Here is a 16,126-nt window from a genome sequence, read left to right on the forward strand (position 1 = left end):
TTTTCATCTTCTTTCCTTTCGCTTTTTCTTTTCTTCATCTTCCCTCCTTTCTATCTTTCCTTTTTTTCTTCTTTCCCTCCTATATCAATATTTTGACCTGTGCTCAGATTTGTAAACTAATAGTAGATTCAGGTTTGGATCAATGTAAAATCCACCCCAAATAGATACCCGCCACTGAAAATCTGGCATCTGCTGAAGTGCTTCATCTGACATTTGATATTTTAGAGCACTGACTTCTTCTTTGTGCCTCTTTGGCTCCTTGAGCAACATAATGTTCTCCTTCAACTTTACACATCCATGGCAATCGTTTTCAGCCATCCGCTGCAATAGTTTATTATATGCATGGTACTTCTCCGCAAGATCCATGTCTTTCAGCTTGAGATCTGAAGTTGAATCCAGAAACATGAACTTTTAAACTTCTCAAATAAATAATAACTTATTGTAATAAATAACTTCTCCAATAAACATGAACTTTTCTATTTTCAACTATCTTTTGTAATAAATAATAACTTCTCTAATATTATCTTCATGGATGTTATCTTTGTGATACTCAATATAGCTAGCTCTAGTTGATGGGTGCATTGGCCTATGTTTTTGCGTGGGACACAATCTTCCAAATAAAAAGGATTAGATTATGAATGATTAGAGTGCTCTTATTAAGCTCTATAAATAGTCAAAGTGGTGCAGGAGATTTCCAAACGCAGTAGTTTAGGAAGAAAACAATCTCATCTTCCCTATAATCATGCAATAATTAATCATCTTTCTATGAGATTTATTAGAAAGAAGGACGACGATGTTGGATGGTGGTATGGATTTAGAGCCACTAACACCCCAATTTGAGTTTCACTAACTCCGGATTCATACTCATCGAGCCTCCGAATCTAACCTTTATTCTATACTTGGTTGATTGAAGGATTGGGCCAAGTGGAGACCATGTTTAGGCATCCATCATATTTCAATTATTGTATCTTAAAAAGTTAATCAAACTAAATTAATCCATATTTTGAGAAGTTAATAATAAGCACTCGATATCTAATTATATAACAAGTTTTGAATAAAATTTTAAAAGGATATACTTGACTTAAAGTCAAGTCTAAATCTATCCAAATATATTCTAATTATTACTTTTTATTCTCTATGGCCTTTAAATTATAGAAGAAAATTTTATATACTAAGATTCTGGACGTTAAAATATATATAAATAATACCAATATTATCCATGTTTATTTACTCACATATGTATGTAATAAATTGGATAATTATGCGATTTCAAATTGTGTTAGGTCTAAAACTTTAAATCCAGACCCAACCCAAGATCCATTCACAACCCGCTTATTATCGGATCTGGGTTGCATATATTTCGATAATTCAGCTGTAATATATATATATATATATATATATATATATATAAATTATATCTTTCATGATATTGGGTAGAATTTTGATTGGACTGACCAAGGGGTCCATTGCGTCCTAATTGTTCGGACCTTCCAAGGCTGGCCCGAACCGGTTCATAAAGTAACTCTGACCTGAAACAAACGGTGACCCTCTTGCAGTTCGGTGGGTTTCCCCTTCGGGCACTCTCCCCTCCGGCCCTCCCCTCTCGTCTCAGGATCTCCAAAGATCTCTAAACCCTAGCTCCGGTTCGTGGGGAGAGAAGGGCCGATGAGGCTCCTTGCCGGGCTTTTCACCTCCTTGCTGGTGCTCTGCGCATCGCGGGATTTCGTCCACGGTGCCTCCGGCTCGGGAGAGGTGAAGAAGCCCAACAAGTTCCGGGAACGCGAAGCCAGCGATGATATGCTTGGATATCCCAACATGTAAGATCGATACACCCTTCCAAATCTATGGAATTTTTTCGATCCGGTTCGGATATAGATTTTGTCTCCGCAGCAATCCAGCCTTTAGCGTTGCTGCTTGGTTCCGTTTCTTACCAATTTTAGCAAGAAGTTTTTTTTTTTTTGCCCCCAAGTGAATACGATCAAAAGCAGTTGTCTTACTTGTCTTTCCTACAATTTCGCACCGATGAAGTTATCTTGGTTTGATCGAGAATTGTGATTCCAAGATGACTAAAAGAATGTGGTGATTGGCTGTTTCTTTCTCGTAGAGATGAAGATTCTTTGTTGAACACCAAATGTCCAAAGCACGTTGAATTGAGATGGCAGGCTGAAGTTAGCTCCAGCGTCTATGCAACCCCCTTGATTGCCGATATTAACAGGTCAAAATTTTCGATCGCACCAACTTGCTTTTTGGATTATTTCAAGAAACATGCTCTGTTGATTATTTTCTTGTTTATTTCGTTTCTATTTCTTACGTGGTTATATGGTAGCATATAAGAACATCAAGCAGTTACTTGAATCATTTTGGCTTTTATTTTCAGCCGTTTTCTTTGTACCGATGTAAGCCAATGCAACATGTTTAATCTCTATAACTTTATTGCTGTCTATGAGCTGCTATAGTTCATATGCACAAGCGGAGAGATGTTGTATCATGGACCTAAAATGTATGCATTTTTTTTATTCTTCATATAATTTGTAATATAAACATCAGTTTGCCCATGTGTCACATATTATCAGAACGAGTTTAGTTCGTATGAGCATCTGCATCTTTTTCTTTGATGTTGAGCTGTGAACCACTCTGTGTTTTTCTGTTTCCAACATTGCAGTCTGTCATGTTTGTGGTTTTAGTTGTCTGAAGATGTGTACTGAATGTATTGACACTTTTTCTATAATATCAGTGACGGCAAGCTTGAGGTGGTGGTACCATCGTTTGTTCATTATTTGGAAGTGCTGGAAGGTTCCGATGGAGATAAACTACCAGGTGCAGTTTGATGTCTCTTTTGCCTTGATTCTTCTATGACATCCTTCATTTGGCATGGGTTGGTAGTAACACCAAATGAATAATCATTGAACATCACATGAATGGTTATTGAATTCAGAATCTTTCGTTTGTAAAATTTTCCTGTAGTTACTTCCTTCTGCATTTCATTTAAGTTATGAATATCATTTGACATCTACTGGTAAATTATTTAAATTTCAAGAAGAAATTAAATTTATTTGAAATTACACTTTGTCACTCATCAGACATCTTGATTATAGGTTGGCGATTGGCATCTAACATTTATACTGCAATCTTTTTTTCCCTCTTCTCTTAAAGGCTGGCCTGCCTTCCACCAATCAACAGTTCATTCGAGTCCTCTCTTATATGATATTGATAAGGATGGTACGAGAGAAATAGCTCTGGCTACTTACAATGGTGTCATTAACTTTTTCAGGTAAGTGAATCTAATCTTTTGCTTGGTGGATTTGTACGTTTGAAGCCTGATTTGATTTTTATGTAGGGCCTCAGGCTATATGATGATGGACAAACTAGAAGTGCCTCGTAGAAAAGTTCGTAAGGACTGGTATGTTGGATTGCATCAAGAGCCTGTGGACCGTTCTCATCCAGATGTTCATGATGATTTGCTAGTTCAGGAGGCTTCTGTTAAGAATGCAATGTCTCGTGAGTGATCATTGATGTCTCTATTTTGACTGCTGATCCAATTATCTAATTTCCCATTATCTCTTTCGTAAGTGAGAGAAAGAGAGAGATAATGATGTCATTATCTTAGCTCGATAAACATGTATAAAAGTAGTCTTGCATGGACCCTGATGTTGCTGAACATATATATATATATCACTTCCCATCATCTATTTCTCTCACTTTCTTAGCCTGATGAACATGTATAAATGGAGTCTTGCATGGACCCTGATGTTGCTGAAATATCTATATGGATATATGTATCGGACATTCTCTCTCTTTCTCTGTGGATATGTTGCTGAACATATCACACATATCTATCTGTATAATATATATATATATATATATATATATATATATATATATATATATATATATATATATATATATATATATGTCTCACACCCTCTCTCTCTCTTTTTTTGTCTGCCTGTGTGTGTGCATGATACTGAGATACTATCATAATCCTCATATCATAACAGTGCCCCACTGTCCATTCTCATTTGCATGATATTGCCAAAGCTAAACACATGAAATCTGTGCTTCCATATCGGATAAGCATATCCAGAAAGTCTATATGGGTCTCTGTGTTCTTTTCCTGCAATAACTTCATGTTACCAAAAAAAAAACAACATTATCTCAATAGTTTCAATAATCAATACCATACCTAGCATCAGGTTCTGCTCCTAAAGTGTGTTAGTCTGTTAGATTTGGATATGTGGGACATCACTTCATTTTCAGTTTATCCTTATAACAATGATTTTTTTATATATAGAACTATCACACAAATGTTTCAGATGGTCCATGTATTGATTTTTGTATAGATATTAATGGAAGCACATCTGGGTTAAATAATTCTGCTGCAACAACAGTTGGCGACAATAGCTTATCAATGAATGTATCCAAGCGAGCGGATGAAGGAAAACACGATCCTGCTCAAGCAGGGCAAGATAATGGGATGGTGAACAATTTGGATAATACCACTGTGCATAATGAGTCACTGGGAAGTGCTATAGCAGAGAATGCAACACACTCTCAACGGAGACTTCTTGAAGACACTAAGTCAAACGGGGCTCAAGAAGGAACTTCTGAGTCTCATGCCAATGATAATGATTTACAAGCAGCAACTGTGGAAAACAATGAGGTTCTGGAAGAAGATGCTGATTCATCTTTTGATTTATTCCGGAATGCAGAAGATCTAGCTGATGAGTATAAATATGATTATGATGATTACGTTGATGAATCCATGTGGGGAGATGAAGAATGGACAGAGTTGGAACATGAGAAAATGGAAGATTATGTGAACATTGATTCGCACATCCTAAGCACTCCGGTAAGTGTGACATGCTTTTGTCATCTGCATAACTAAGAATGGGCAATGATTTAAAAATGACTTTATCCAGTCTCTAGCAATCTTGCTGAAACTCTGCTTATTTTCTCTAGGTAATTGCAGATATTGACAATGATGGCACACAAGAAATGATTGTTGCTGTCTCCTACTTCTTTGATCGCGAGTAAGACTCCCCCAACCCCACTCGCTTGTATAATATTCTTCTATATGAATCAAATGGTAAAGAATGAATGCTGGAGCTGATCCTTGATATATAGAATGTTGTTTGTTGGATGTAGTTCATTTTCTCCTCGTATCTACGAAGATTGTTTAGAAAGTGCTCCGGTTTAGCAACATGTTAATCACTACTTTGAATTGTTGAAGATTGTTTGAATGTGCTTAATCTGGTTCTTAAATGTTATAAGATATTTTCATTGGCAAAATCTAACAGATCTTTGCTGATAAGTTTAGTTCAGATTGTTCCTACCTCTTTGGACTTGAAACAAGAAGTTCTACATTCTAATTGATCTGTCATCTTTAGGTGTCTTATCTCCATCCTTTTTTACGGTATTAGGTTATGATTCTCTTAAGAATCATCTTCTTACTATATTGTAATAAATTATTCTTTTTAGAGCTGCTCCCACTATCAATGATTATGTTAAAGATACATGTGGAATGCATCAAATACAATCTACTTTTCTTTTTCAGAAAAAAGGTTAGTCAAGCTTTTCTATCATTATTATTGCCATCAAGTTGATATTGAATGATAAACTTGTCCATCTTGTCCTTGCATTCTTTGACTTCAATGTTGCCTATATTGAAGAGGAAAAAGCTTCTCCTTGCTTTTCCTTAAAGTCACAAATTCATCTGCTCTTGATATCTGATTCCTGGCTGCTCCAATCGAAATGCAACCTACCACTCTATCCATTGGATACAGAACTGCTTGTTGAGTTTGCAATGTATGTGTATTCGCACTACTTAATCTAGTCTTTTATGGTTCTCCTTATGTAACTCAACTAGACATACTCTTTCCTTCTTGCTCAAAGATGTCATTGAGTGAAGCATCTCACTACTTGTTAACCTGATGAAAAACCATACAACCCTTGCGAGTGGTCAAGCAATTGTGTGAACTGCTTGCTGATTGTTTTAGCCCACTTGACACCATTAGTGCTATTAGTGAGTTGCCTTTTCAGGTTAATAACCCAACAATTTAAGTTGTTGATTAATGCTGTTAGCGGGAATGTTACTGATTTATATGTTCTTGCTTCTCTCGATGGCTGCACTTAAGAATCAAACAATTTTTGACACCAACAGTGGCACCAGAATTGCCTAGTCGTGTCAAATAGAGTTGAAGATGAAGATTTAAAAGCTGAATTGCAGAGCAGCACTTCAGAATCAAACTTGATTTTTGACACCAAAAGTGGCACCAGAATTGCCTATTCATGTCAAATAGCGTTAAAGACAGAGATTTAAAAGCTGGATTTTGGGAATAACTATTTTGTTAGGATAAAGTCTATAAGGATATTAGGCTAGGGATGGAAAAAAAATACATGTTGAGGTTACCTGAAAGAATTGTGTTGGATGGGTTCGAAGGATCGGAAAGGAGCGATCTATCTCTTACTGTTTATACTAAGATTGGTAAAAGTAATTCATAGAACGAATCAGGATGTAAAACTAGAAAGGGATGCAGCACCTCTGATATAACTTTATCTGGAAAACATCCTTGCCAACTGCAAAAGAGACTGTACTGTGATAATCAGCGGACTCTTCAATGACTAATGTGTCCTTGAAATCATCACCTTAGAGTTCTTAAGCTTAAGTAGAAGCTAATGCAGGAAAAATTTCCAGTTAACATCTGTGCCAGGCATCATTCTTCTCCAGGTTTTCTGGGCCTTCCATATGTCCAAAACTTCATTTGTTAACTGTTAATTCTACCTGTTCATTATCTGTTAAAGTTTTATCTCAGCTTGCAAATCACTTTTATGCATTGGTTTAACTTGCAACAGGATTCCTTAATAAACCTTGACATCTCTCGTTAATAATTTTGTATGACAGGTACTATGATAACCCAGAACATTCAGCAGATTTGGGTGGCATTGATATTGAAAAATATGTAGCCACTGGCATCGTTGTTTTCAATCTTGATACGAAACAAGTCAAATGGACTGCTGATCTTGATCTGAGTATGGATACTGGAAGCTTCCCTGCCTATATATATTCTTCTCCTACAGTTGTTGATTTGGATGGTGATGGAAATATGGACATACTTGTTGGCACTTCATATGGCTTGTTTTATATTTTGAATCATCATGGTGAGTTTCTTGGCGTTATGACATAATTTTGTTTTATCTGCTATCAATCATTTCTGTGCTTTGATAGTGTTTATTATTGATACAAAAATTATCTACATATGGTTTCTCCAGGTATAGTCAATATGCAGTCTGGTTTAGCCTTTTGCCTTTTAAAACTTCCATGCTAAAGTATATCAGTTAGAGGTTGTCTGGATCTCTTTATACATTGCTTTGGTCATGTTTTGTGTATGACAGCTCAGTCAACTATGCAACTTTTGTTTTCTGTATTTCTGTTAATATTGCAGCTGCGAATGATTTTATCACCTGTTGATTGGATTGCACACAGGTAAATTGTGATTCATTTATAATTTGCAGATGTAAGTAGGAGTGCAAATGAGCTGAGCTGAGCTGAGTATTAGGCTGCTCAGGCTCAACTCAGTATATAAAGGGGCTGCTCAAGCTCTGCTCTAGATCGAACTGAGATTAATAAAATTTGTTCGAGCGCATGTTGTATAAGTTCTTAGCTGAGCTTTAGGCATGTTTCGTATTGCTTCAAAAAAGTGCTTTGTGAGTTCTAAGGCAAAAAAAGCAGTTCCAAAAAAAATGTGTTTGGTAACATCATCTGGAAAGTGCTTTGACAAGAAGTCAAAAACCACTTTTAGAAGAAGCCAGAAAACCTAGCCTTTTATCTTCTCCTCCTCTTTTTACACAGCAGAAGCAATACTGAACATGCCCTTAATCAAGCTGAAGTCCTTTTTTTTCTTTTTGCAATCCACTAGTGTTCAGGCAAATGAGCTGTGCTTTGAAATCTGTTTGAGCTTGGTTCATTTTCTAACTGAGCCAAGCTCAATTGAATCCCTGTTGAGCTGATCCTGAGTTGTGAATGAGCAGCTCAGATCATTTGCTTGTTTGCAGTCCTTGATGTAAGCCTCTTGTGTTATGAAGAGTAGTCTGAGGTAAAACCCGCACTGCATTGACTCATCTCTGATATTGTTTATCCCTTTAGGTAAGGTGAGAGAGAAATTTCCACTCGAGATGGCTGAGATTCAGGGACCAGTGGTGGCAGCAGATATAAATGATGATGGTAAAATTGAAATAGTGACAGCTGATACCCATGGAAATGTTGCTGCATGGACTGCCCAAGGAGATGAAATTTGGGAAGTACATCTTAAGAGTCTCATACCACAGGCAAGTATTTTTTATAATAAACATCTAGCTATGATATTTGCCATTTTAGTTAGTGCTTAGAAAGGAGAGACTCAAGAAACCTTAATTAGTGCTAAACAGTAGGTGAGCAGTTGGATTGATTAGGCCATAACTCACAATTATCTGACATCATTTGCATCATATAAGTCAATTCATGGTCGGGTTCCTGCATTTGGTTCCCCTATTTGGCTCCACTTGCATGTAGCACATCAGTTTTTTACCTGGATGTGACTCCACTTGCTCGAACTGATTAGCCTAGTCCAAAACAACCTCACTCACCATGTGCCAACGAACTGGAATCTTGACCAGCATATCACCCAATCTGGCTTATTGAGAAAGCTGCTTATGTATGAGCCTGGTCCAAACCCTGATATCTAATTTAGTTATTTCCAAATTAAGCTCTACCTCACTTAATCTTGAGAAAGAATTTTTTGACTATGCCTTAGTTGCCAAGGATATGCCCTTTTGCAAAAAACAATTAGAGAAGCAAGATTTCCAAAACTGAATGATGTAGTAAGATTTGTTAAAGTTATTGGTCTCAGTCTTCCAATAGAGTGCTACGTTAGTCCATCCATGGCATGATTATATGATCAAGTTGTGACTAAGTTATGAGCAAAAGAAAACTAAAATTTGGATAACCTCTTATGTATTGGATTATATAATTTGTTTCTCTTATGAAAGAACCACTTTTGCCTAGATCACATTTCCTTCTTGCAATGGAACAAATTAATAGCTCCAATTATGGTAGTTAAGATCTTGGTTTGCAAAATGCTGCAGCCAACAAATCCTATCCAACAAAAGGGCTCTAAAATTGCTCGCTGCTTTTGAACTATATGTTCATAGGTCTGGTGCCGTTCATTGTCATTAGTCAAACTTGGCAACTAATGGATGCATATTCTTTTCTGGAAATTATACCTTTTCGTTGGTTTTATGCATACATATTGGAGCTAGAACAAAAACTTTTCTACATGACATTAGTACAATGTATAGGGTGTACGGTTTCCCTCAGACTTCAAGGACTAGGGTGCACAAGTGGACCCGCTTCTTGGCAGGTGTTTTGCGATGCATCTTCTTTCCCTTTATGACATTATTTCACTCATCTAACATTGAACTTATTATCTTCAATATCATTTTGGACATCTTGTCATATTTGTACATATGCTCCTGTACATGCATATTGGTTGAGGTAACATGTCCGTTAGCGAGGTTGTTGCTGCAGCACATTCTTATTTTGCTTATATTGCACTAGTAGCTATGCTTGATATTTTTTCAAATTGGTGACAGGGTCCCACCATTGGTGATGTTAATGGAGATGGTCACACCGATGTTGTAATCCCAACAGTATCAGGAAATATATATGTTCTTAGTGGAAGAGATGGTTCGCTGGTTCGTCCCTTCCCGTATCGAACACATGGGAGGGTGATGAGTCCAGTTCTTTTAGTTGATCTAAGCACACGTGATGAAAAGTCGAAGGGGCTGACTCTTGTTACAACTTCATTTGATGGTTACTTGTACTTGATTGATGGAGCCACAGCATGTGCAGATGCCGTTGACATTGGCGAGACATCGTATGTCTCCACTTGATCTATCAATTATATAAACCCTTTTTTCAGGGAAAGAAAAAGCTTGGCTTAATAATATCCATGCAATGCTGTACTGATATTGTTTTTTACAATGCACAGATACAGCATGGTCTTGGCTGATAATGTTGATGGTGGAGATGACCTTGATCTAATTGTTAGTACCATGAACGGCAATGTTTTCTGCTTTTCAACCCCCTCACCACACCATCCTCTAAAGGTACGGTGGAGTTTCTTCTTTAATGTGAATGACAAAAAATCTCCATCTATTGTTGTATGCCTGACGATGTTGTTCGTTTGTTATCACATGTGAAAATGAATAAGTGTAATGCTCGGCATAATATATAAAAATTCAAATTCAGAATGTTGCTAATCTATTTAGCCTGTGCAAAGGACCTTTCTTCTTCCTGGCCTTTTTTTCACTGCTGAAGTAGCCTAACTTGCAGGTGTTCAGTCTTACTGCAACACAATATATTTTGGGATTTTATTTCTGCCGTGTCCTTTCAGGAATGGAGATCACCAAACCAGGGTAGGAATAACGCTGCATACCGATATAATCGCGAAGGAATTTATGTCTCACATTCATCCCGGGCTTTTCGTGATGAAGAAGGCAAACATTTCTGGGTGGAGATGGAGATTGTAGACAAATACAGGGTGCCCTCCGGGTCTCAAGGACCTTACAATGTTACAGTAAGATCCATCCTTCTATCCTCAATGACTTCTCTTTCAGTTTAATCGACCATTATAATCTTATGATGCCTTTCTTTTTCTTTTTTAATGTTGAACATGCAGACAACTTTATTAGTTCCTGGGAATTACCAAGGAGAGAGGCGCATAGTGGTCAATCAGGTCTACGATCAGCCAGGGAAGCAGCGAGTGAAGCTGCCAACGGTGCCTGTTCGAACAACAGGTACTGTGCTGGTGGAAATGGTTGACAAGAATGGACTATATTTCTCCGATGAATTCTCATTGACATTCCATCTGCATTTCTATAAGCTACTAAAGTGGCTTGTGGTGTTGCCAATGCTTGGTATGTTTGGCGTCCTCGTCATTCTCCGCCCGCAGGAGGGTGCACCTTTGCCATCCTTCTCACGGAATGCAGATTAGCGGCTTTTTGTAGAGTTAATACTAGGAAAGGGCAGTTATAAGAAAGTTTTTGATTTTCTAATTATACAATAGCAAAAACTGACGTATCATTTAAATTCAAACAAATTGCATAAAACTTTTTCTTATGAGCCCTCTCTTCTAGGGATGAAAGTGGATCGAATAATATTTGTTTGAATCTGTATTTGTATCCAAATTTATCTGAATATAGATAGCAATTTAAACATCCGACTAATATCCGTATATGTGTCTATATTCGTAAAAAAAAATTGATATATATATATATATATGAAGTAACATCTATGTGATTCGTATCTGAATATTTGATTTGTAATTTTATTTAATATTATATAGTACCATAAATTTTTAAGAAAAATAAATGATTAATATGCTAATAACTTGATTTATTATTTATTTAGTAATATGTTTGATTATATGGAAATAATATTTAATTATCTGATTTATATTTATATGTATGTCCATATTTTGGGTATCTGATTTGTATTCGTATTTAGTTAAAACAAATATAGATATAAATTTTTATACTCTACTAATATCCGTATTCGTCAAATAAAATATAGATGTGGGTATATTAGTATCCGCTCTGTATTCGATCAGATTTAAGGATTGAAGCCTTCTCCCTTCTCGTTTTGGTGCTCATGTTGTTACAGAAAGTTTTAAGAATTTAGGAAAGCAAGGTTAAAAGACCTTTCTCTAGTGATGAGAATCAAAAGATTTTTTTGGTCATATTAAACGGCTCGATTGAAAAAAAAAAAACAAACATTTGAGGGCAATACGAGAGATTGCACCACCTGTCATGATACATGTGGTGTTAAACCAATAGCCTTTTTAAGATCATAATTCTAATATCAGGCGCCTCTGACAGTATTTTTCCATTTTCCCAAATCATCTAATAAGTATTTTCAAGGATTTTTGAATATTCCATGGCCGGGAGATCAAAGGATATCGTTGCGATAAAAAAAAGAAGAAGAAAAACCCGCAAAATTCTGGTAGCAGTTGAGGAACAGTCAGAGCTCGGCAGGAGTGATCTCCAAACCAAACCAACAATGGCAACGCAGACTCCGCCATCCTCATTTACTGTACACGAATCCCTTGAATGGCATTGGATTGCACCAAAAACGATTCATCAAAGAAGAGAGAGAGAGAGAGAGAGGTTTTCTGCATTCATCTCACAGTCTCAGGGCATCTTCTATACTGACCTTATGACCTCCACATTCTTAACAGGAGAGAGATCACCAACTGGAGAGGAGATAATAAATCACACAGATCTAGAAATACATTTTTCAACGTAGACTTTCATCTTAAAAACAGTGGAACAAGTGGTATACTTGTTTTCTCGGTATTTAAGCATGCAACGCCAACAGCAGAAGACCAAAGCCCCCATCAAAACAGAGAAACGACACACTGTTAAAAACCCATGCAATATCTTCCACCATTATAGTTGTCGGTTCCTACTTTTTGGTCCAGGCAGGTCAAATCGTTAGGTCTTCAGCAGGTTGCAGATCCGGACACATCACAACTCGATAATGTTAACATCAGCTCAGAGAAATGGGCAGTACAATAAAATGCTAGGGTCCATCGGTTAGTTCACCTTACAAAAGAAAAATAGGAGGCAAAACACAATGACCAGGTATATGATGACAAAGGCTGGGTTAAGTTGAAGTATAGAAATAGTTGATATTTATAAACAAAAGTCTACATGCCCTTATATTTGCTGTCTAAGTGGAGATCGGAAAGCAGCAACACCAGGGGCCACAAGAGAGAACCAAACGTTAGCTAATAAACTCAGCTGTCTATGCTTGAAGCGGGCAATCCATTTCAACAGTTTAATGCACAAACTAAAACAGGTAACCACGGACCACACACCACCTACTGTGTTACTTAAAGTTTTTAGATGATGACTGGTGATGAAGACATCTGGACAAGAGATAAGAGATTCATAGGAGCTTGATACTTTAAAGTTTCATTAATAAGAATTTTTTAGCAAAAAATAGCCATAACAGAATAATAAAAAAAAAAGTGATTGACGAAGTGCTCTAAATTTGGTGTGATTTATTCAGAAGTGCTGCTGTAATTAACGTTTCTTAAATTTTCCATTCATGTACATGAGCCTTTTAACCCGCCAGGACCTTTCACATCTCATGTTATCAAAGATTTGATAGTGGCATTCTTAAAATCTGAAGCTACATCTACAACTACTAACCTGAAAATTTCATTTGAAAGGATCATCATAAGCCCTTTGCTGATTAAAATATGAAAACAAGATATATCAAATGGTTTCAAACATTTTCTTTCAAATATCTAAGCAAGGGAAGACAAACCCACCCAATCATAGGTTTTCTTAACACTCGCGTTAAAAATAAAAGCCTCTAAATATATGCTCCCCAAGAATTACATTCATTAGCTGCGAGAGTCGCATTTGATATTCTCGTATATTTAACACAAGCTGCTTGTGCATGAGAAGACCCTCTCTCTAAATAACCATACCTAAATATAAAAAAAAAAAACAATTTCAGAACATTATAAATGCTCGGAAAAAGGCATTGAAGTCTAACGTTTTCACTCTGCATCTTGCTTCTTTGATATAGAGTAGACAAAGTAGATTTGTCGTCTCACTCACCCAACCTTTACTAGAGAACTATTGAACAACAAGATCACTTGAGATAAGGAACTGAAAAGCTTCAAGGAAAGCAATATTAAAATTATAATGACCCAGGGCTTAATTACCATCACTAGTTAACAGTGCTGCGCCAAACTCATCAATGTCAATATATCTAAAGTCAGCTAAGAAAATTTCATATCACAAGAGAAGTTCTGCTCAAAGACTAGTGCATACAAACTATGGTGCTGCCAACAATCCGCTTTCTTTATTGATAAACTCTTATTAAGTTGACAATACTTTCGAGCGTTGGCGATAGATTGAAATAAATGCGTTCTGCTCTGTCCTATTGGAATCGATAGATATTATTGGCAATTTAGTTCCTCTATATACAATATTTCTGTAACAAAGAGCCCATTATTCTGGCTTATGTCATTGTCGAGATCTCTTTCTCCATTCGGTCATTCTTTGCAATTTGATAAAAGAATAACGAAGTCCTGGAAACGAATGGAAGACAACCTCAGATACTGTACGAAGGAATGGAACAGGAGCCAGGAACAATTGCAAGCAAGGATGCTAATGGACTCCAAGACCTTTTCTTTGTTTGCGATCAAGTTCGGTAGTTCTATTTTCCTTGAAAAGAAGGAAAGGGCAGAGCACTTAAAATTCGCTCCAGAGATGAAGGGACCAAAGGCATGGTGTTATTGGGGCAGGGAAAGGGGGTGGGGGGAATCCAATTATTAAGATCTAAACTAAATCGATACAAAAGCAGCGAGGGGGAGAGAGAGAGAGAGAAAAAAGAAAACTTCATCCGAAAGATTTATGCAGCAGACCGATCCATCAAAGTTCCAGAAGAGCCGTCGTCATCGCACAAAATTAATCAGTAAATCCGGATATGATAATAATTACAGGTGGAAGATCGGGCGACAGCAATTTGAGTGCGAACAATTACCAAGAAGAAGAGAAGGCGATCAGAAGGCCTGCAGGACGGGCCTCTTGCCGAGGCGCTTGATCTCGCGGTCCATCCGGCCGGCGAGCATGAGGCCGAACATCTTGAGGTCGCAGAGGAGGGACCAGAGAGGGTGGGAGAAGGTGGCGGGGGCGTTGCGCTCCACGAAGACGTGGCTGTACCAGGCGAGGCCGTAACCGCACAAGGGGGCGAGGAGGAGGAGCCACGGCTTGAGGAGGAGGAGGGAGGAGAGGAGACAGAGGAGGGCGGAGAGGGTGCCGCAGAAGTGCCACCGCCGGGTCGACGCCTTCGAGTGCTGGCTCACATAATACGCCCAGAACTCCTCCAGGCTCCGGAAATTCATCTCCTTCTTTCCTATCTTTCTCGCTCCACCGCCTTTTGACCCCGGGCTGCCTGCCGTAAGCCTTATCCGCTGCGACGAACTCTCGGGTTTCATTGAGGACATCTTACATTACACGCGACTTCCGGGTAAACGAGCCATCGTTTGACTGCTGACGCGATGGCGGAAGACAGCGTTATTTTACCGTCGACGAAATCCAAGATTCGAGCCACCCCAAAGTCTTGGCCCGTTTTGGGCATGACCGCTAAGAGCGTGACCCATCACGACGACCTGGTGTCGCACTTCGCTAATTTGCCGGTTCTCGGGAGGAGCGTTTTGCTTCGAGCGTTCCGGCTGCGACTCCGGCTCGGGCATGTTACCCTGCTTACCGTGCTGCCCGACTTATTTTTAAGTGGTTATCATTTCATGGAAGAAAAAGCCAATGCCACTAAGATGATAGCTCAGTGGAACTAGGCGTTGTCTTCTAACCGCATGGTTCCAAGTTCGAATCGTCCTGCACGTCAATTAAAATATGGTGACACTGCTTGGACATAGGATCTAGAAGCGCTTGTTGGTCCGCTGGTAGCTTTAGTGGTGCCAGGTGTAATGTACTCACCCTTGGATGGGGAGGATATCAGTAAAACTTGTATGCCCGCATCGAACATTCTCCTGGCAGGGCGGAAGCCCAGTGGGGGCTGCTACGCGGGGGTGGGCTTGTCCCTTCCTCCCCCCTACCTCTCTTTTTTAGTGAAAAAAAAAAGCCAATCTGAATTGTAGCTAAAGCTCCGGCAGTGATATGCAGATCAGCATGTTCTATATTTTTACAATGGGCGGCAACTGCATGCAAAGAGTAGCTGATTGCAAGTAGCAGCCAGTATTTTTACAATGGGCGACAGTATGGTCTCAGATGTGCAAGGCGAATGCCAGATCCAGCATCGCAGACATAGCAGCTGCCATGGTGAATCATAAAAGCAGGTGCCGCCTTAGTAACGCTATCCCATTGAAGAGTGGCGCAAGTTTCTTTTCGAGGGTATCATGTAAGATAACTACGCCTTTTCCAGGAGCTCGAGCGATATCTTGCATCCATTGTTACGCGCCCCTTGCGGTAGGACTTGGCTTTGTTACAAAGTTTGGTGATATGAATCAGCCCTCCTCCTCCTGGGATAGCAACTCTACCGGTGATTTATCAG

The 16,126-nt window shown here is 38.4% G+C and overlaps 2 protein-coding genes across 4 annotated transcripts; one reads left to right on the forward strand and one right to left on the reverse strand.

The window, feature by feature from the left end:
* The first annotated feature begins 1,536 nt into the window (after positions 1-1,536).
* Positions 1,537-11,255, forward strand: LOC103704071 (protein DEFECTIVE IN EXINE FORMATION 1-like). 2 transcript variants are annotated; one of them, XM_008787219.4, is made up of 13 exons: positions 1,537-1,817; positions 2,105-2,215; positions 2,735-2,817; positions 3,154-3,271; positions 3,338-3,498; positions 4,341-4,849; positions 4,960-5,030; positions 6,902-7,158; positions 8,144-8,325; positions 9,628-9,911; positions 10,026-10,143; positions 10,431-10,613; positions 10,716-11,255. In XM_008787219.4, the coding sequence occupies exons 1-13, from the start codon at positions 1,666-1,668 to the stop codon at positions 11,028-11,030; spliced, it is 2,544 nt and encodes an 847-aa protein (XP_008785441.2). In that variant the 5' UTR covers positions 1,537-1,665; the 3' UTR covers positions 11,031-11,255. The 2 variants fall into 2 exon arrangements, with proteins under 2 accessions (XP_008785441.2, XP_026659237.2); XM_026803436.2 differs by lacking the exon at positions 1,537-1,817 and having other exon boundaries at positions 3,346-3,498.
* LOC103704069 lies at positions 11,092-15,092 on the reverse strand. 2 transcript variants are annotated; one of them, XM_026803437.2, is made up of 2 exons: positions 14,600-15,090; positions 11,092-13,535 (listed from the first exon to the last, which is right to left on the reverse strand). In XM_026803437.2, the coding sequence occupies exon 1, from the start codon at positions 15,060-15,062 to the stop codon at positions 14,619-14,621; it is 444 nt and encodes a 147-aa protein (XP_026659238.1). In that variant the 5' UTR covers positions 15,063-15,090; the 3' UTR covers positions 11,092-13,535; positions 14,600-14,618. The 2 variants fall into 2 exon arrangements, with proteins under 2 accessions (XP_026659238.1, XP_038981037.1); XM_039125109.1 differs by lacking the exon at positions 11,092-13,535 and adding an exon at positions 13,894-14,452 and having other exon boundaries at positions 14,600-15,092.
* Positions 15,093-16,126: the final 1,034 nt, after the last annotated feature.

The sequence above is a fragment of the Phoenix dactylifera genome, chromosome 3 (genome assembly GCF_009389715.1).
Source record: "Phoenix dactylifera cultivar Barhee BC4 chromosome 3, palm_55x_up_171113_PBpolish2nd_filt_p, whole genome shotgun sequence".
NCBI lineage: Eukaryota > Viridiplantae > Streptophyta > Magnoliopsida > Arecales > Arecaceae > Phoenix > Phoenix dactylifera.

Excerpts from the sequence above, each read along its gene's own strand:
- LOC103704071 (XM_008787219.4), top strand. The coding sequence starts at position 1,666 with ATGAGGCTCCTTGCCGGGCTTTTCACCTCCTTGCTGGTGCTCTGCGCA. Across the intron at positions 2,216-2,734 it reads TTGATTGCCGATATTAACAG|TGACGGCAAGCTTGAGGTGG; the intron begins GTCAAAATTTTC and ends CTATAATATCAG. Across the intron at positions 9,912-10,025 it reads GTTGACATTGGCGAGACATC|ATACAGCATGGTCTTGGCTG; the intron begins GTATGTCTCCAC and ends TACAATGCACAG.
- LOC103704069 (XM_026803437.2), bottom strand. The coding sequence starts at position 15,062 with ATGTCCTCAATGAAACCCGAGAGTTCGTCGCAGCGGATAAGGCTTACG.